This window comes from Aotus nancymaae, unplaced genomic scaffold, assembly GCF_030222135.1.
Source record: "Aotus nancymaae isolate 86718 unplaced genomic scaffold, 86718_ANA_hifiasm-v0.15.2.pri h1tg000006l, whole genome shotgun sequence".
In the NCBI taxonomy this organism is placed as follows: domain Eukaryota; kingdom Metazoa; phylum Chordata; class Mammalia; order Primates; family Aotidae; genus Aotus; species Aotus nancymaae.
In genome coordinates, this window is record NW_026988417.1 from 48950031 (window position 1) to 48971043 (window position 21013).

Here is a 21013-nt window from a genome sequence, read left to right on the forward strand (position 1 = left end):
ATGTCATATGCATGCCACACACATTTATGTGTACTTGCTATATTTACCGGATACTGAGCAAATCATTTTTATTTGGTCTCCAACTCTTGTCATCATTTAATTCATCGTCACTTACTAAACACTCCCAGTACTTCTCAGAGATAGGTACATTAAAACATATTTTTAATTTTTTTTTTTTTTGCTAGAAACCAACAGACTACAAAACAACAATAAAATGGAAAATAAATAGAATATATGAAGCATTGTAGTTCAATAAGGTCATAATATAAGAAATGGAAGGAGGAATATATAATATCTTTAAACGACCTACTTTTGATGTCTCCCCTGCTGAGTAGGGAGAGAAAGACACCTTTAAGAAAGCAAGAAACTCAGTTTAGAAGCAAGGAAGAAGAGGTCTTTTCAGAGTAGTTATTAGTGATTTATGTGCTTCTCTGCTCATGGAAACCTTCATTTTCAAGGCTTAGCTCAAATGCTACCTCTGTCACAGAAGCAATTCTAATGCGTCCAGTACGATTCATCATTTCTTCAGTTCTGTTTAAGCAATGCCTTGAAAGTCAGCTGAAAAGAGAAAAAGGTCCCTTAACAACAGGCAATTGGTTTTCTCATGAAACCAATTAAATAAATTGAAAGATAAATAGACAGGACTGTGAGTGATTGCCTTATGATACTCACAGTCTGTAAAACTTCATTCTATTACTTTCAACAGTGACCAAGAAGATTTACTTAGTGTTAAGCCCTATACTAGGAATGGAAGTGATAGCTATGGGATCTCCTGTTTGAAGGTGGACTTGGTCTAGTGAAGATTCTGAGGAAAACAGAAACGTAGTCAAATAATTACTATACAGTGTGATAGGCACATGGCATAGAAAGCAGAAGTGGTGAGCTGCTCTTTCCCACTCAGCACCCCAAACACCTCTGACCTCATCTACATTCTCTCCCTCATTCACTATACTCTAGCTACATTTTGGGTTTCTTGAACATTCCAAGTATGCTTCTGCCCCAGAAGCATACTTGCATTTCTTATTCTTCTGTCTGAGTCTATTCACCCTGAAATCCACAGGTCTTATGTCCTATCTCCATTCAAGTCTCTTATATCACTTCATCAGAGTAGCTTTCCCCGACCACTTCATATAAAATCGCACCCCATCACTTCATTTTATATTGCTTAGTCTTTTCATAATTCTTATCATCATGACATTTCATACATTCATATGTTTATTATCTGACTCTCTTATTAGAATCACAGCTCCATAAAAGGAAGGACTTTGTTTTATTCACTGGTGAATCTACATAGCTGGAAGAGTTCCTGGCAAAACAAATGGGAAGAGATAAAATGGGATTCAGGAAAGATTTCACAGAGGTGATTATACCCTCATACCCTCAGAGAGTTTAGAAAGATTCAAGAGATTATCCTCAAAAGATAAGGGAGCTGGGAATAGCAGGTAGAAGCATGTTCAAAGGTAAGAAAGATTAAAACCACATGGTTTGTTCAACTAATGTGAGACAGTGTGATGTTGGTTGGCTATAAACCTTTCATTTGTGCTTCCATTATAGTACATTCACCTTTTCTCTTGGTAGGAGAGTTGTTTACCACCCCTGTGTCTTTCTCAATAACTTGAGAGCTCTTTAAGGGCTAGGACTCTTTCACTCATGTCTTCATTTTCCAATTTCTTAAATAGCAGATATTCTGTAAATGTTAAATAAATAAATGATGAAACAATATTTATTCATTAAAGCAAGAAAACCTATTTATTTGTTCAATTAAAATGGATTTCTTTCTGTTGACAAGTGAATGCCCTGTTTGTAAACTTTAGAACTGAAAGGGACCTTAGAGATAATCTAATTTGGCCTTTCCATTTTATAGATGAGAAAACTGAAGGATAGAAAGGTTGATTGCCTACGTAAGCTGCTAGGTATAAAGAAGAACTGAGGTCAGGCCTGGTGGCTCATACCTGTAATCCCAGCACTTTGGGAGGCCTAGGTAGAAGGACTGCTAGAGATCACAAGTTCCAGAAAAGACTGGGTAACATGGTGAGACACTGTCTCTACAAAAAAATTAAAAAATTAGCTGGTGTGGTGGCAGCTGCTTGTCTGTAGTCCCAGGTACTCAGGAGGCTGAAGTGGGAGGACTGCTTGAGCCTGGGAGGTCAAGGCTACAGTGAGCAGTGATCCTGTCACTGCACTCCAGCCTGGGTTACAGAGCAACACAGTTTCAAAAGAAAAAAAAAAGAAAGAAAAAGAAAACAGGCCTAGTGTGTAGTGGCTCATGTCTGTAATCCCAGCACTTTGGGAGGTTGAGGTGGGCAGATCACCTGATGTCAGGAGTTTGAAACCAGCCCAGCCAAAACGGTGAAACCCCTTCTCTACTAAAAATACAAAAATTAGTCGGGTATGGTGGCGCATGCCTGTAATTCCAGCTACTTGGAAGGCTGAGGCAGGAGAATTGCTTGAGCCCAGGAGGTGGAGGTTGCAGTGAGCAGAGATCGCACCACTGTACTCCAGCCTGAACGACAGAGCAAGACTGCCTCAGATGAATAAATAAAAAAGAAACAAAAAAACCCTGGAGCTCCAGTTTAAACCATGGTGTGCCATCTTTTCACTGGAAGATGTGCTTTCAGAAGTGGCCTGAACATTTGGTTTACCTATTAAAATAAAAACGGTACATTTTTATGATCTATCTTTGAGAAACAGACAAATCTGCAAGGAGCTGCGTGGATCTTCATTTTTTTTTTTTTTTTTTTTTGCTGTAGTTAAAAGTGTAAAGTCGAAAACAATCTGGGTGTATAGCAATAGATAAACAGCCATAGTCACTCTGCGATAGCCATATATGCAATTTTATGAAGCACTTAAAATAGATATAGTTTGATACATACTAAAATGAAAAAGATGTTTTAAAAAAATGGAAGTCATAGGGTGGTGCTATACTATTTAAGACTTGTCAGTCTCAGGTTCTCCCACCAAAACAGCACAACACACGAAGTAAGTAGGAAATTTCAGAATGATGAACTGCAAACAGAATATGTATCTGTAATAAGGGCTACCTCTGGAAAGAAGGGTAGAGGAATGAGGCGGTCTTTGACCTTAACCGAAATTTATGATTTTTAACAAGGAGGCTGCATTCTTCATCTATTAGTTTTGCTTTTGTTGGCTGTGAAAATTAATTTTTCAAGAAATAGTACGGATTATGATTTCTTCTCTATTCAGTGAGGAAAGGGAGTGACAGGTAACGATTCTGTATCAAGGCTGATTAAAGAATAAAAGAAGGCCTTTCAGAAGATTAAAAAATAAATAAATAAAAGGTTGAGAAGAAAAAGCACGAAGAGTAGAAGGAAACAATGGTGTACTCGCCAGCAATGGCAATACGGGTTATTAGAGGGAAGGATGGGGGCGGGGAACCCTGGCCGACGCAGGACGCCACTGGCGGAAGCCACGCTAAAAAGCAAAGCGGGATCCTAGAGGGGCGGGGCGCACCGCAGTGCGCACGCGCAACCAGGCCCAGGTGGCCGCCGCCGCGGAAGCGAAGCCACCTAGAGACGCCGCGCCGCTTGGGTTTGCTGCGCATGCGCAGGCGGACCTGCTCCGGAGTCTTCATCTTTGCCGCCTCTGCAGCCTTCCTGGGATTTGAGTCTCGCGCTTTCTTCGTTCGCTCGCTGGCGGGTTCGCGCCTTTCTCGCGCCCCGGGGCGAGGCTGGGGAAGGGGTTGGAGGGGGCTGTTGATCGCCGCGTTTAAGTTGCGCTCGGGGCGGCCATGTCGGCCGGCGAGGTCGAGCGCCTAGTGTCGGAGCTGAGCGGCGGGACCGGAGGGGATGAGGAGGAAGAGTGGCTCTATGGCGGTACGGAACTTCCTGTCCCTGTCTCTTTCTCGGGTTCTCTCAGGCCTCCCCTCTCGGCCCGCAAACGGCCGGCGTCCCGGGTCCCTCGCGCAGCCGCTTCGGGCCTCTGGTTGGGAGCCCTGTCCGGCCTGACTTAGGCCGAGGTTGGCGTGCGCGTGTCCCCCGCCCCCGCGGCCACCTCCCGCCGAGCCCACGCCCACCACGCTCACCCACCCTGCGGCGGCCGGGCCGGGCTGGGGGGGCTGTGACGGGTCCCGGCCCCCAGTTTCGCCTTGCTCTCCTCCGGGGTGTCTCGGCCGCCTCGCTGCCGCGCTCTTTACCCTTGTTTTTTCTATCGATTCTGAAGTGGTGTTTTTTTGTGTCTCTTCTTGCCCGTGGCCTTAGGGTGCCCCTCCTATCCCTTCTTTCAGAAACAGTCATTCTGTAATAATAGCTAAATAAAGTTAATGCTGTACAACTAACGTCTTGTTTCTTGATGGTCAGTTTGTATGGAATGCACCTGCAAGGGTACCTCCTTGTCTGAAAGTCATGCTTTAAAAATAATTAATTAAGAGAGAGAGAGAGAAAGATGGCCCATAAAGAAAACCCTGAATGTCTCCTGTATGAAGGTGAAGTTTTTCTTTTTTAAGAGACTGCCGTTTAACCTACATCATAGAAGTATCTCATGACCTTTCGGCTTATAGTTTTCAGTGTCATCTCATGTATTGCTTTTTCTCAAAATTAATGCATCATGTACTTCTCTCTTGAAAGGTACTTGTTTGACATCTGGTTTTTAACTTTAATTAAATCACAGTCCCTTGCCTGTTAACACCAGATTTGAAAGTTAATGTTTGTTCCTTGCCTAAAACATAAATTCTTGATTGTCTTTAAAATAGTAAAAGTGCACGTTGGGCCCCATGCAGGTCCTTGATGATGTAACTTTGATAAACTTGTAAAAAAAAAAACAATTCGTTATCTTTGTTGGCAAGATTTAGCATTAGTTAACTACGCTTTGAAATGTGAATGTGTAGGATTTCTTTTACAAATATTTGAAAATCTTCAGTACCTCTTTAAGCTTATTTTTATAGCAGTAAAGTCTGATTTTTTTTTTTCCATAAAAGCCGTTTCTTGTTAAGTAATTATAAGGTGATCTAACTTTGGATGTGCTTATAGGCCCATGGGACGTGCATGTGCACAGTGATTTGGCAAAGGACCTAGGTTAGTGCTTGTGATGATCACTTCAGATTTTCATAATACTAGTTTCTTTAAGAGTGGTTTCTTTATTTTGTTTGTTTATTTATTTATTTGTTTATTTTATTTGGTAGATGAAAATGAAGTTGAAAGGCCAGAAGAAGAAAATGCCAGGTTAGTGAAATTTTCTAATGATACTTATACAGATCGTGTGATACAATAGGTATGTCAGTTGTCAAAATTATTTCCTTATAATCATAGGCTTGATTATAACACCGACTTACAACATTTTGGAGGACATTGAATCTTTTAAGGATTATTCCAGTTGCAGCACCGCATCTTATGTCAATTCTATTTGTTAGTAGTTTACAGGACAAACTTTATGAACTTAGGATTTGACTGATTTTACACTATTAAGTAACTTGTTACTCTTAAATGAATTCAGTAGTGAAGTATACAGTATAATCATTAAGCTACTGATAAAAATATTTTAACTTAATTGAAAATATTTTTAAGTAAATGAACCCCCAAATTACTGCTTTTCTAATTTGTTAACATTTTTGATGGGATAATGGCATTTTGGTTATAATTTCAATGCTGTATATTTATTTACATTCAAATATGATTAGCTGATTTGTTATAAGGTTGATTTCCTTTGTTAGATTATTAGAAAGATGTATTTATTTATTTATAGAACATATACAGAGAGTCAGAAAGTTACCCTGAATTTCGAAAAACAACCCATGCAAAGAAGTTTATGGAGATGCTGACTTGACCCTGACCACATGTGTTAGTGTCTGTAATGGAGGGAGAGATAGTTAAAAGATTTTAAAGCATATTTGGGTTTAAAAAGTGGAAGAAATACCACTTCAAACCCAGTAGGCTATAATCAAAAAGATAAACAGGTGTTGGTGTGGATATGGAGGAAAAAAATCCCTCGTATACTACTGGTTGAATTGTAAAATGGTGCAGCTGCTTTGAAGAACAGCCTGGCCATTTTCTCAAATGGTGAAACATGAAGTTACCATATGAGCCCTCCACCTAGAGAAATGAAAACATATATTCACAAAAAAACTCGTATGTGAATATTCATAGCAGCATTATTCTTAGAAAATGTAAAAAGCCTTTGCACCTGTATCAACCGATGAGATTAAATGTGTTATATCCATACAGTGGAATATTATTTGGTAGGGAAAATAAAATGAAGTACTGATAGGTGTTACAACATGGATGAACCTTGCAAAGGTGCTAAGCAAAAGCCAATCTGTAGAGACAGATTAGTGGTTGCTAAAAGAGTTGAGTGAGTGATTGCTAATATATGCAAAGTTCATTTTTGGAGTGATGCATACATTCTGACATTAGATAGTTGTGATGGTTGGACTCTGTGAACATATTAAAACTCAACTGTTCTGTTTGAATGGATAGATTGTGTAATGTATGAATTGCATCTCAGTAAGCTGTTAAAACAAAAAAAAGGATAGAGGGAAAAAGTGAGAAATGAAAGCAGAAATAGCTTAGGAGGAGCTGAAATTACTATTCAACTTCCTCACTCAAAAAATCTCCTGTAGTCTTTTCACTCATTGGTATATTATATGAAATGTTATTTCATTTTGAAATTTATGTATTCAATTCAGTTCCTAATTCTAATCTCAATCACAAAATGGTTAATCAGAAAGTGATTAAATATTTCTTTATACCCATTCCTTCAGTTGGTCAAGCAATTAATTACAGGGTATAGATTTACAATCAAATATTATTCTTTATATGATAATCTTTATCCCATTGATTTTTATCTTTATTGGTTACAATTTTAAAAGATTACTTTCTGATGAAACATTCTTTAATTTTAATTCCCCAATACACAACTTGCTAAAATTTATTGGAGAGAGGCCTTTTACATTCCCTGAGTGTCACTGTCAACATAACTTTATATTCCTTTTCAAAACTTAATTTGGGGAGCAGTTGAGTTGATTTCATCCTATGGGGAAAAACAACTTCCTTTACAATGTTATTTTTCTATAAAAAGCTTATAATTTTATCATGTTTCTAACCTTTTAATGGTAATAGGAAATTAAAACTTCAATAGTAGGCCTATTAAAGAAAGGAGCTCTGCCAAACCTACTGCTATCTGGTTTGGTACATCATTGTATTGCTCTACCTAAGTTCCTGCTATTAGAATTTGCCCCAGTTTCCTGCTGACTGGCTCACTGCGGAGGCCACTGTTTTTCTTAACCGTTGCATTGCAGTCTCCAATTGTGTTATGACTATCCAAGTTTTGGCTAAAGAAAGGATACTGTTTTGTGACATATAGAAAGCAAATGGGACTTGTTTCTGGTTACCTTGAAACTTATTTCAGCAAGAGGAAAATTGTACTGAACACTTAACAGCTGCATATTTGTTTTTTTGAAGCAAGCAGAATAATGAAAATTTAACAGTTATGTTTTCACTTTTTATCTTTCATTTTGCTTTATTGGGTGATTGTGTTATAAAATGCCACTGTAAAGATTAAATTGATTTACATAGAAACTACTTGACAGAAAGTGAAGTTTAGAAGAGATTAGTAGAAATCTAGTAAAAAGTGCTCTGAACTCTGTCAACATCTGGACATTTTGTTTAAGAATGCTACTAAATAATTCAGAAAGTTGAGCCAAATCAGCTACTTGCTTTGTACTTCAGTTTTCTTATCTGTAAAATGAGGTGATGGTTAATTCCCACTGTTGAAATTATGATTACTAACAAATTTAAGAAACCAATTACACTATGGTACCATTTTGCTGATAAATGACCATATGCTTGAGTTTTATGGAAATGTGAATGTGTTGTTACATATCAGTTTTGTTATGAAAGGACAAGTTCAAGTATTAACTGACCTTAAAAAAGTAATTAGTTTTAACATTCATGAGAGTTAGCTCCTTATTAATATCAAATTGGAGAACAGTCTTTAATGAAGATACATTTTTTTATCTTAAAATTTTATGTTTTATTCAACAAAGGACATATCTCTAATAAGATTGATAAAACAGAGAACCAAGAAGAAGCATGTTTATGTTAACTGAATACTGAGAGAGTTAATGTGATTATACCACCAATCTTGAGTTCTTGAGCACCAAGAAAAAGAGGAAACTATATTACATAGGTCTGGGCAGTTACAGAAGTAGTACCTGGTATACAGTGGATGTTCAATAAAGATTTAGGATAATGAAAATTGATTATGTTTGTCATATGTTTTTAAAATGTGTAAAAAGCTTGAGTTAGAGCCCACCATCAAATTGTAAATCATTAGTAAATTATGAAGGCATTTGCATTCTACTTAAAATTTTCAGTACTTGTTTTATGCAAGTTACAAGAAGTAACAGGGAATAAGACAGTCAAATTTTACTATTACTGTCTCCATAGAGACAATAATTTTAGGAACCTTACCAGACATAGCTTAGAAATACTAATATAATCTATCTCTACTTCTGAAAAGTAATGCCTGACATGTATACTTATTGTTGTTTGTAGTGCTAATCCTCCATCTGGAATTGAAGATGAAACTGCTGAAAATGGTGTACCAAAACCGGTAACATAAGGCTTTGAAATTCAGTTACTTTCCTGATTCATATTTTTATCAATCACTTCACAGTTTACTTAGAAAGCAAGCTAGCATTTTTTATCACCTTCAGCATTCTATGTTACCTGGCCCTTTCTTACATCTACTTCATCTGGTCCTATCTAAAATACATATAGGAATTAGCAAGGAGGAGAAGAAATAGTAGAAAGACTTCAGAGGAAAAATAGCATGTGCAAAGGCTTGATGCTTATTGCTTTCAAGGAACTGAATGCTTTCAAATCTACCAAATATAGTGAGCCTGGTTTTCTGAGCAAATTTTGAGTCCCACAACCTTTGAATGTTAAAATTTTTTAGCAGTGCTTTTTAACATATGTGACAGTCCTTGACCCTGCCAAATTGGTACTTTGCAAGATGAACATATCATTGGTCCTATGAATAGTTGTACATTTTAATCCTATGAAAGGAAGTAAGTTATTGTTATGCAAATTTAAAGTTGTATACAAAAAAGTATTTTGCCTATGTGATCTACTTATATACTATGATGTGACTAAACACAAAATAGCCTTTGAAAGCCAATGTAAAATCTTCATAAATGTAGAATTTGCATGTAGGGTCTCTTCTAGGTGTGCATGAATACCAAGAATAATTGAGCTTCTACTTAACTATTTGGTACTTTTTATGTTTTGGGTTTTTTTTTTTTTAATTTAATTTTTAGTTTATTTGGTACTTTTTATTTGTGACACTGAATCTTAAAATTGTTTTCCTCTTAGATTCTTTTTTGCAAGAATTCCTCAAATACTTAATTTTTATAATTTTATCTTGGAGATATCTTAGTAAATTCTTTAGATCCTTTTTGCAAGAGAGGCAGATACGATAGTTAAAAAAAAAAAAATAATAAGGTGGTGTTTACCAAAAGAAGATGATTCCAAAAAAGGATTTTATTTCTTTGTTTATAGTCTTGGCCTTTTTATCATGTAGAACATCAAAATTATGAGTTGAAATAGGTGAAAGCTTGTAACTTTTCTTTTTAAACTGTATCTCAAAAATATAGAGTGGGGCTGGGCACAATGGCTCACACCTGTAATCCCAGCACTTTGTGAGGCCGAGGCTGGTGGATCACCTGAGGTCAGGAGTTCAACACCAGTCTGGCCAGCATGGCGAAACCCTGTCTCTACTAAAAATACAGAAATTAGTTGGGTATGGTGGCATGCGCCTATAGTCCCAGCTAGTCTGGAGGCTGAGGCAGGAGAATCACTTGAACCTGGGAGGTGGAGGTTGCTGTAAGCCGAGATCACGCCACTGCACTTAAGCCTGGGTGACAAAGTGACACTCCGTCTCAAGAAAGAAGAAAGAAAAAAACCAGGGTGGTTATTTTTTTAGTGATTAGTATTAGATGTTGAAATGGATTATTGAATGTATTTTCTGATTTGTGTATGTTCATGTAGAAAGTGACTGAGACTGAAGATGATAGTGATAGTGACAGTGATGATGATGAAGATGATGTTCATGTCACTATAGGAGACATTAAAACAGGAGCACCACAGTATGGGTAAGTTATTTTTTAGTAAGTAGCAATTGTGTAACTGCTACATAGCAAAGGTAGTGTGCCTATATCAAACTCTCAGTGGTTGATTCCATTGTTTTTACATTTTTCTATTTTAACATAAAATAACTCTTGTTAGCGTTTCATCCTGAAGATACTTCTTTCCTAAAATAAAGTTAACTAATTAGGCAAAGGTACATGGAAGCAGCAGTTTTTGATCCTGAATTTAAAGTGTTTTTATAAAAGAATTGAGTACTAGGCCAGGTGTGGTAGTTCATGCCTATATCTCAGTACTTTGGGAGACTGAGGTGGGTGAATCACCTGAGGTCAGGAGTTTGAGACCAGCCTGACCAGCGTGGTGAAACTCTGTCTCTACTAAAAATACAAAAATTACATATACATGGTGGTGGGCACCTGTAATCTCAGCTACTCTGGAGGCTGAGGCAAGAGAATCACTTTAACTCAGGAGGCAGAGGTTGCAGTGAATCCAGCTGGTGCCACTGCATTCCAGCCTGGGTGACAGGGTGAGACTCTGTCTCAAGAAAAAAAAAAAAAGAATTGTGTACTATAAAATCTTTGGTTAGAATTAGAAATCCTTAAATTGTAATTTGTATCTGTATTTATTATTACTTCACTTTATTACTTATCCAAACCCGAGTTTAGGTTTTAATTTTTTTGTTCAATAAAAACGATATCAAAAGTATTTCTCTTCATTCTTAATAGTTTTTTCAGGTTTTTAATTCTCCTGTAGGCCTTTTAGACCAATGTTTGTCTCAAATTTTATATTCTGTAAACTGGACCAAGTGAATGGACTGTCATTGACTCATTGAGCACATAAAGAATCTTACAGAAAGATTGGAAGGGAAAGGCATTGAAGTACAAATCGTGATTCAGTTATGATAGGAGAATAAGAGTCATTATTTTTTATTTTTCAAATTGGCTGTATAATGGGATTATTATAGCTTATGCATTGGAAACATAAAATAAGTTCATTAATTTCACTAGTTCTGCATTATGCAAAAGGAACATTTATATAAAATTGTAATAATTGTATGTTCATTAAATATTGTATATAAAATTATTTGTATTTATAAGTTATAGAACACTTTGAAGCAAATGACAATTTTTTTTGGATTGTGAATGGGACCATTTTTTTGTTAGAAATTGCACTCAAATATTAAATGTACGTGGACTTTCATAGTACCTTACTGAGCGTTATTTCTTATAGCAATTTTCAGTTTTATGCATTGTAATTATGTTTATACATATTTACTCCCTTTAGACTCTTTAGATTCCTATAGAGTAGAAACTTATATTCAAAACCCTTCAAAAAAACAAGAAACCGTGATTTATGAAATTTTATCTTTCTCACATTGCCTTAAATATAGTAAGTGTTCAGTAAATGGTTATTAACTAAATAAATTGAATGTTGTTTAGTTACAGTTGTTTTCTGAAGGTTTTTTTCCCCTTAGACATTTGATTATGAAAATTTCCAAATGCTCACTAAAGTTGAAGGAATTGACCTGTGAATGCTCACTTACAAACATCACCAGATTAAACAATCTACATTTTGCTTTATTTGCTTGAACTCATATTCCTGTATCCATGCCTTTAACCATTTATCAGTTGATTTATTTTTTATTCATTTTATGCATTTTGAAAGTACATTACAGGTGTTTGTGAAGAGTGTAATTTTGTTTTACCTCTGTATTTCAAGGTATATCCCTTGAAAACAAAGTCAGTGCGAAGATGAAATTTGATAAACATTTACTATGCAGAGCATTTTCAGAAGCAAATTTAAAGAACAAACTGTTCAAAGAACAGTACTGGATTGACTTATTGCAAATTGTTAGGAAATACAAAATAGCCTTTTTTATTTTAGGTAACATGCCTTTGTTACAAGTTCATTTTATATGAAAGTAAAGTATGAAGAAAAGCTAGTCTTAAAGTAGGAATAATTATCTTGGAAAGTAGTTTGTTACCTATCTCTGAGATTCATCTATTTATGTACTCGTAAATATATTTTTTTTAAGTTGGAGTTTTGTTCTTGTTGCCTAGGCTGGAATGCAATGTCATGATCTTGGCCCACTGCAACCTCTCCCCCTCTGGGTTCAAATGATTTTCCTGCCTCAGCCTCCCAAGTAGCTGGGATTACAGGTGCCCGACACCACACCTGGCTAATTTTTTTATTTTTATTTTTAGTAGTGATGGGGTTTAACTATGTTGGCTAGGCTGGTCGCTAACTCCTGATATCAGGTGATCCACCCACCTCCGCCTCCCAAAGTGCTGGGATTACATGTGTGAGCCACTGTACCCAGCCATAAATACTTTTTAAAGACATAATTTATCTGACATTGTGTCGAGTAGTAAAGATAATGTGGCTTTATCAAACCATCTGTGGTCAATTCCATTATTTTATTTTATTTTTTTACATTTACCATGCTACAAAAGAGCTCTTGGTAAAATCACCGTGAAATTTCCTGGAGTTAACTAGTTAGATAAAGTTATATGAAAACAGCAACTTTTTATTTGTAAATGTATTAACTTATGATGATAATACAAGAAGTTATAACATAGTTCTTATTTTCTAGAAGTAGTGAGGAAGACAGACATGTGAGTAAATATTTTCAGTGCAACGTAAGTGCTAGAGTAGAAACATGTACAAAGTGATATGAAAGGTTTGAGAAGAGAGTTGCTAAAAGCCTGCAGATTTTGAAGGGAAGATCCCAGAGGTAACATTTGAACTTGTTTGAATAATGTTTGAGATGGGAGACAGTGGTTTTTAGACAGAGGACACTGCTTAACAGTAAATGTAGTAGATGCAAGGCCTAGAAATACATGGCTGGAGGATAAGGTAGATGAAAAAAGATGGTTGAAATCACTTATGGAAGGAGTTAGGATGCTTTTGCTATGTCTTTGTAGAACCCTACAAGCTTGTCCAACCTGCCTTATTTTGTCGTTGTTCTATTTTGCTTTGTTTTAGGCTTTTAGCAGCCCAAAGCCATGGTTTTTAGATTCTGTGTCCCATGATAATTGGGAAAAAAGAGGGGTGATGAAGGGGCTTTACTGGCCTAATCAGAAACAGAAACTAAGGACCCAAGACGGTATTCTCTCCCTTGGACACCCGGTTAGATTTTTAAACTGGTCATATAATTTGAAAAGATAACTCTAGCAGCAATAGTTGAGATGGGTTAGATGGGGAGACATTGACTAATAGATGTGAAGTAGTTGTCCAGGTGAGATGATAATCTAGACTAAGGCAGCAGCATTAGTAGAGAGATGAATGGGAAAATGGTATATTTGAATAATTGAGAAATAGAAATACAGTTAGGCATGTGGTACACACCTGTAGTCCCTTGGACATGGGAGGCTGAGGTAGGAGGATTGCTTGAGCCTAGGAGTTTAAGGCCAGCCTAGGCAATATAGTGAGATCCTGTCTCAAAGAATAAACAGAAAGAAATGCAAATAACATGGTAACTGGTTGGTTGTGGATGGAGGAGGAGCTAAAGGGCTCAATGACTTAAAGATTTCTAGAGCAGTTAATTGTGTACAGGTGGGCGTTGTTCCACCCACCTCCCACAAAATAGATTCATTTGGCATGTTTATTTTGATGTTCCTATAGGAAATCCAAGTGTGGGATCTAGCATTTCGAATGGTCTGAGACTTCATGGGGATTTATTGAACATTATATCAGATTTGCTTATGTGCAATTTTTCATACCACTAAGCTTTTCTACACAGAATGAATACAAAGGCTTGTGGCTTAAAAAAGAAAAATCATGTTTTAAAAGGCAGAATGGAAAATAGAAAGTAGCTGGTTGGAAAGCAAAGAAGCTCATTTATTGAACACTTATAGCTAAGCCTTTTTTTTTTTTTTTTTTTTTGAGACGGAGTTTCACTCTCGTTACCCAGGCTGGAGTGCAATGGCACGATCTCGGCTCACCGCAACCTCCGCCTCCTGGGTTCAGGCGATTCTCCTACCTCAGCTTCCTGAGTAGCTGGGATTACAGGCACGCGCCACCATGCCCAGCTAATTTTTTTGTATTAGTAGAGACGGGGTTTCACAATGTTGACCAGGATGGTCTCGATCTCTTGACCTCGTGATCCACCCGCCTCGGCCTCCCAAAGTGCTGGGATTACAGGCTTGAGCCACCGCGCCCGGCCTAGCTAAGCCTTTTATAAAAATACTATTTTATTCTGTAGCGATCCTGTAAGAACAGTTTAGAGACAATCCTTGATTTTTGTACATTTGATTTTCAAATTAGAAATGTACATCATATGTAGATACCTCTCAGTCACTTTTGCTGAATTTGGATTGCTAAAATGTAAACATCATGAAGGCTGGAACCATATTTGTCCAGCTCCTCATACTTTTTCCTTAGCCCAGAACCTGACATGGTTTTGGTGCTCAGTAAGCATTACATGAATTAATCAGTCTATAAAATGATTAAACAGTTCAAGTTGGTGATGATAGTACTACTTGACGGTAATGTTTGGTCCCCTTTATAATTTTTGCATTTCTAGCTGTGGAGCTACAGTTATTTGATACAATTACTTGAACATTTTATTGCATTTACATTTTTCTTTTTTAAGTAGAAAAGAAAAATGACAGTGCAAATGTAACTAAACCTAAGTCTTATATATTTAGTACATTCAAGACAAAAAATGGAAGTAATCGTTATTAGACCAAAAGCAGTGAATATGAAGTCCAGTTGGCTGAACTTCTGAGAGAAAAGAACCAAATATATAACATGAATATAATGTGAGAAATTTATCGTTGAAAACATCTATGACTTGAGGTCTTACTGATATCTTTTTGTTAGTGGGAATTGGTCCTTCTTTGCCCGTTTCGATTTTCTTATTTCTAACTTCCCCAATAACAGAAAAGTCTATTTTAATTAGGATATTTGATAATACTACTCATATATAAGTCCATTATATAAAAATGTAAAGAACTATCTGTAACCCCATATTACAGAAAATTACACAAGGCTTATCTATATAAGTGTAAATGCAATGAAATAGTCAAATAATTTTATACAAGTCTAAGTGTTTTGGCCAAAATTTCACAGCTAACAATTGACAAAACATTTGAATGTGGGTTGGTCCAACTTATTTTTTTTTCTTTATTACTGTGTATTACATCTAAAAAGGTACAGCTCAATTTTTTTTTCAAATGTATGCATTCAGGTAACTACAACCCAGATCAAGATATGAAACATAACTAGCATCCTAGAAGTTTCCATTGTTTTTCCTCTTGGTCATTAACCACCCTACCACCAGCAAACACTGTTCTGCTTTCCAACTAGACTTATTTTAGAGTTTCATGTCAATAAATTCCTATTATGGACTAAGCACTCCATGAATAGTTGAAAAAGGCTTTAACAATATCAAATGCTGGAAGAACTGAAAGGCCACTAGATTTGGCAACAAGTTGGAGGAATTTTACTTATGCTTAGGATTGCTGTATGTTTAATAACTGGGAGGCAAGGAGTTGAATGAAGACAATGGGTATAAACTGTTTTTCCCTTCTTAGCCTTATTTCTTGTGAAGTTTGTTACAGTGGAATGTTGAGTTAATGGCAAAGAGATTTTTGAAACAGAAACAAGTCAGACTTTTAAAAAATGTTTTTGTCTTTTATTCAGCAAGTGATAGACTTTTAAATATTAGTTTTAAAATTTTTTTTTTTTTTAATGTGTTGGCTGGCCACTGTGGCATACTCCTGTAATCTCAGCATTTTGGGAGGCCAAGGTGGGAGGATTGCTTGCGTCCAGGAATTTGAGACCAGCCTGGACAACATTGCATGAGATCTCATCTTTACAAAATATAAAAAATAAAAATAGAAATGAAATGTGTGTCACTCTATCCATTTACTATGTGAGTGTATAATTTATTTGTACAAATGGAATATATTACTGTTTTGTTTAAGCTTTTTAAGATAATTTTTGTGTTTTGTTTTTGTTTTTAGGAGTTATGGTACAGCACCTGTAAATCTTAACATTAAGACAGGAGGAAGAGTTTATGGAACCACAGGTAAAATTTGTATTTTCTGTTGCATCAATAGGGAAATAAGGCACATTTCTTAAATAGGTCATAATCACTTTTCGATTTTTTTTGAGGGGGAGTTGGGGACAGAGTCTGGCTCTGTCACCCAGGCTGGAGTGCCGTGGCATAATCTTAACTCATTGCAACCTCCTCCTGGGCTCAGACCATCCTCCCACTTCACCGTGCCAAGTAGCTGGGACTATGGGCGTGCACCACCATGCCCGGCCAATTTTTGCATTTTTATGTAGAGACAGGGTCTCACCATATTGTTCTGACTGATCTTGAACTTATGAGCTTAAGTGATCTGCCTGCCTTGGCCTCCCAAAGTGTTGGGATTCCAAGTGTGATCCACTGTGACTGGCCAAGGTGGTAATAGCTCTCTCTTTTTTTTTTTTTTTTTGAGATAGAGTCTCTCTGTGTCACCCAGGTGTGCAAACTCAACTCACTGCAGCCTCTGCCTCCTGGATTCGAGCAATTCTCCCTGTCTCAGCCTCCTGAGTAGCTGGAATTACAGGCATCCACCACCATGCCTGGCTAATTTTAGGATTTTGCCATGTTGACCAGGCTAATCTCAAACTCCTGAGATAATAGCTCTTTTTAAAGAGTAATTTTTGACCATGCATCACAGAGATCGGCAAACTTTTTCTGTAGAGTCCAGTAGCTGGCCGGGCATGGTGGCTCACGCCTGTAATCCCAACACTTTGGGAGGCTGAGGTGGGTGGATCACCTGAGGTCAGGAGTTCAAGACCAGCCTGGCCAACATGGTGAAACCCCATCTCTACTAAAAATACAAAAATTAGCAGGGCGTGGTGGCAGGCGCCCGTAATCCCAGCTACTTGGGAGGCTGAGGTAGGAGGATTGCTTGACTCCAGGAGGCGGAGGTTGCAGTGAGCTGAGATTGCACTGTTGCACTCCAGCCTGGCAGACAAGAGTGAGACTGAGTCTTTAAAAAAAAAAAAACAAAAAAAAAATCCAGTAGCACATATTTTAGGCTCTGCTTTGTTTGGAGCCCTTGCTATGTTTTTTGCCAGGAATAGTAAAAAGGTGTGTGTTTTCCGTTTGTGTGTTTGTGTGCTGGGAACAGTAAAAAGGTGTTTCTGTTTTCTGTTTGTCAGTGGTATCTCCTAGCTTCTTGCAAGTGTAGTTTCTTCATTTTGTAATTTTATAAAACAGGAACAAAAGTCAAAGGAGTAGACCTTGATGCACCTGGAAGCATTAATGGAGTTCCACTTTTAGAGGTAGATTTGGATTCTTTTGAAGATAAACCATGGCGTAAACCAGGTAAGATTATTGTGGATTATATGAATTTCAATATTTTTAGCTTGAAGTCATCAGAAAATATTTTTGAACATCAACTAAGAATTTTATTTTTTCATTATAATTTTAATTGTCTTAAGCAAATGATGAATAAGAATGACTTGGATTACTAATACTTACTGGTGGCCTTGTATTACTTAAAATGTAGACTTACATATTGTTTATTATAGTGGTGTTTCTAAAGGAAATAATTTGATCAAAAATTTTATAGTCTTTTTGTCACCAGAAATGATGGCGTGATAACTAATAGAACTCTAAATTTTTATTTTTATAGTCTATTTTTGATGCTGCGTAAAAATAGAACTGAAATATTTGTACACTAAAGGTGTGTTTTATCTTTAGGTGCTGATCTTTCTGATTATTTTAATTATGGGTTTAATGAAGATACTTGGAAAGCTTACTGTGAAAAACAAAAGAGGATACGAATGGGACTTGAAGTGATACCAGTAACCTCTACTACAAATAAAATTACGGTAATTAATAAATATTCTGGAATACCCTTGGCTTGTCTACTGTCCCACTTTTACTCCCCAGATAAATCTCTTTCCTATAAAGATGGTTAAATGCTATATGATAGTTTAAAAGTTCCATTTTGTTTACCATGTTTGTTTTTCCCTTCCCTCCCTTTTAGTTTTATATTAATAATTATCTGATGTTCTTACTTTCAAATCACAGACTAGCCACAGCTAGTTTGTCTTTATATGGCCTATTAATTAAATATTATGTGGTATCTTAATGGGGAATATGTTATTTAACTTAGGCCGAAGACTGTACTATGGAAGTTACACCAGGTGCAGAGATCCAAGATGGCAGATTCAATCTTTTTAAGGTGAATTTTAGTAAATTATCCTTGGTTGCTCTCATTTTTTTGTTCTTGAGTCTGCTCCCATACCACTACTCAAGGGACAAAATTAAAGTGGAAATAGCTACCTTTTTTCCAAACCTTCAGCTTCCTGGTGACTTACAAATTTGCTGATTGTTGTTTTATCTCCACTTTTGCAAGCATGTGAATTTATAGCCTATTGTACTAACAAATGCCAAGTAAAACTATTCTTTGCTATATGTTATGCTTTCGAGTCATAATACACATGTTTATAGGATAGAAAAGCTAGTGGCAACAGATTAAGTTCTTATTGTAGATAATGCCTTAATCTTTATCAATAGAATTGGAGAGTTATTTTCTTTAAAAAAAAGGGTAAGGAAGGTGGCATGCTGTTTAGCTGTATAACACTGATATCACTGATATCATTGGTGTAATGCCTTTGTAGTTCAAGATAACCTTCACAAATCTTTGGCATTCTGAGAGTCTTTAAGAACTCAACAGAATGGGATAAAGCCATTGATTTTAAAAGTTGATATTTAAAAGGAGTAGATTTATGTGAGAGACTTTGAGGTTGATACTACAACTTTTGTATATCAAGTCTGATTTCTGGCTTCTCCATTCCATGGTATGATCACAGACCCAGTCCAAAGAATAATACTATATTGTCATTGTTCTTTTATGGAAACCTGATTGTGTACTCTTTTTTCTTTACCTTAGTAGTTGATTCTTGTATTGAATGACACTGGGATGAAGATTGGGAGTGGCTTTTAGATTGGGTTGTGTACTCAGGGAACTTTTGTGGGCTGGAAAGAGACCTCTGCTTCCCTTTTGGGTTTGCAGCTTTGTCCACCAGAATACTGCCTTATGCAGTGTGTGTGCTATGACTACAGATACAACCACTCTACTGTACACAGTTCTATATAGATAATTTTAATTTGCGTCCTACTTTGCATAAGTATTTGGTTCTTCTTTCGCAAATATTTTGAAAGTATGTGATGAAGTCTGTTGTATTTTAAAGGGTCATCAGGTTCTTTTAGATTATATTGTCCGTATAGGAATTGAATATATTAAACTTGATTACAGTGGGCAAAAAAGTTGTCTTAGTGAACTAGTTCATTAGCAGCAGTGCTTTTTATTTTCTTCTAACAGAAATTAGAACTGCCATCATAAGCTCTTAGCTTCTGTATACTTCATTTTTTGTAGTAGACTTTTAAAAAGAGAATAAAAAGAAACTCCTAGAGGTCAGTCTTATTGAAGGTAGCTATTGTGAATATGTATTTTATATACATACTGTGTACTGAAGAATTTATTTTGAAGTTTCTTTCGGTTATGTGAGAGGAACTTATAGAGTGTTCCATTCTGATTGGATTCTGAATGAAGGATTTGAATTTGATGGGTGCAGTCTTCATGGTTTTCTTGCCTTGATAATGTATTTAAATGCTAATATATTTGGTAGAAATACTGACTTGGGATTAGGGTGGGTATTAATAATATGTGTGACAAACATTTTTTCTTTATGTATATTGTAGTCTGTAGGAAATGATGGAAATAGAGCCATCATGAGCAGGACATTGATTTCAAACAGCCTGCAAACATTTGTGTAGCCAGTAGGAAGCTGCTTGAAAGTTCCTGAGCAGTAGAATAAAGTGCAGATCTTGTTTTTAGAAAAGAAACTGACAACAGGGTGGACTGTAGAATAAAAGGGGTATGAAACAGATATGAAGCTGTTGCCATACTGTAGGAATGAAAATGAAGTAGGGCCTGAACTCATTCATGAGGGTGAATGGGCAAAGGAATGGATTTAAGAATTAAATTTTATTTTCTTATCTACTGCAAATAGAATCTTTTCATCCTTAAGTGTGAGACAACCCATCAGCCTCTTTAAGATAACTTTATTTACTTTTCATTAAAAAATTTTCAAACACAGTAACAAGTAGAATAGTGTACATGAACCCTTAGGTGCTTATCATACAGCTTCAACACTTAATAGGGTTTTAACATTCTTAAGGCCTTTTATATACTTTAATATGGATAAAGTTTTTTTAAAAAGCAAAATAAGACATTTAATAGGTATAAAAATAAAGCCACTCCATTGGGTGCAAAAACAATTGTGTAGTTAGAGTGAGGGGCAAGAGAGAAGTGACTAGTGGGAATAGGTAACATGTATGTAACAAAAAATTGACTAAAACATTTTCTTAAAATATTTTTTATTCATTTGTACACACATGCATAGATCTTTCACCATGTACGAGCTTTGTCACCAGTGTTCTGAAATTTTACAGTTATGTGTCTTGGTCTGTATCCATTGTACCAAGCACTCAGTTGCACCTTCTTGATTTGGAAGCACTCTTTCTTCACTTTACGGGACACTTTTACTTTTTTCTCTGCTTTCTTTTCTCTTCTAGATAAATATTGGATATCTTTGAATGGTCTTCTAATTTTTCTTTCTCTTTATTTGTATCTCTTCCATTATCTGAGAGATAGATTTTTTTCATTCTTAAAATATTTCTACGTTGTTTTAATTTCTGCTGTTAATTTCCAAGAACATTTTTCTTTATTATTTACTTGTAGCATGTTACTATTTATGCCTACAGTACAATATCTTCCCCCCCTTTCAAAGGATATTAATGATAGGCTGTTTGTTTCTGTTAGATTTTCTTTTCCTGTGTAGTCTCTTTTCAATTTGATTATTTAAGTTGGTTATTTTTAGCTTCTCACTTTGACTTTTCT

The 21013-nt window shown here is 36.2% G+C and overlaps 1 protein-coding gene across 23 annotated transcripts in view; it reads left to right on the top strand.

The window, feature by feature from the left end:
- Positions 1-3556: 3556 nt before the first annotated feature.
- The window catches only part of FIP1L1 (factor interacting with PAPOLA and CPSF1), a 76882-nt gene continuing 59425 nt past the window's right edge, over positions 3557-21013 (top strand). For 4 of the 23 annotated variants that reach the window (XM_012441099.3, XM_012441100.3, XM_012441105.3 and 1 more), the window contains exons 1-9: positions 3557-3833; positions 4986-5030; positions 5138-5177; positions 8508-8565; positions 10002-10105; positions 16067-16131; positions 17317-17424; positions 17803-17933; positions 18221-18289. In XM_012441099.3, the coding sequence (XP_012296522.1) occupies positions 3749-3833; positions 4986-5030; positions 5138-5177; positions 8508-8565; positions 10002-10105; positions 16067-16131; positions 17317-17424; positions 17803-17933; positions 18221-18289 (705 nt within the window). In that variant the 5' untranslated portion in view covers positions 3557-3748. The remainder of the gene's footprint in view (positions 3834-4985; positions 5031-5137; positions 5178-8507; positions 8566-10001; positions 10106-16066; positions 16132-17316; positions 17425-17802; positions 17934-18220; positions 18290-21013) is intronic. The other 19 variants (XM_012441102.3, XM_012441104.3, XM_012441108.3 and 16 more) reach the window with 10 other exon arrangements.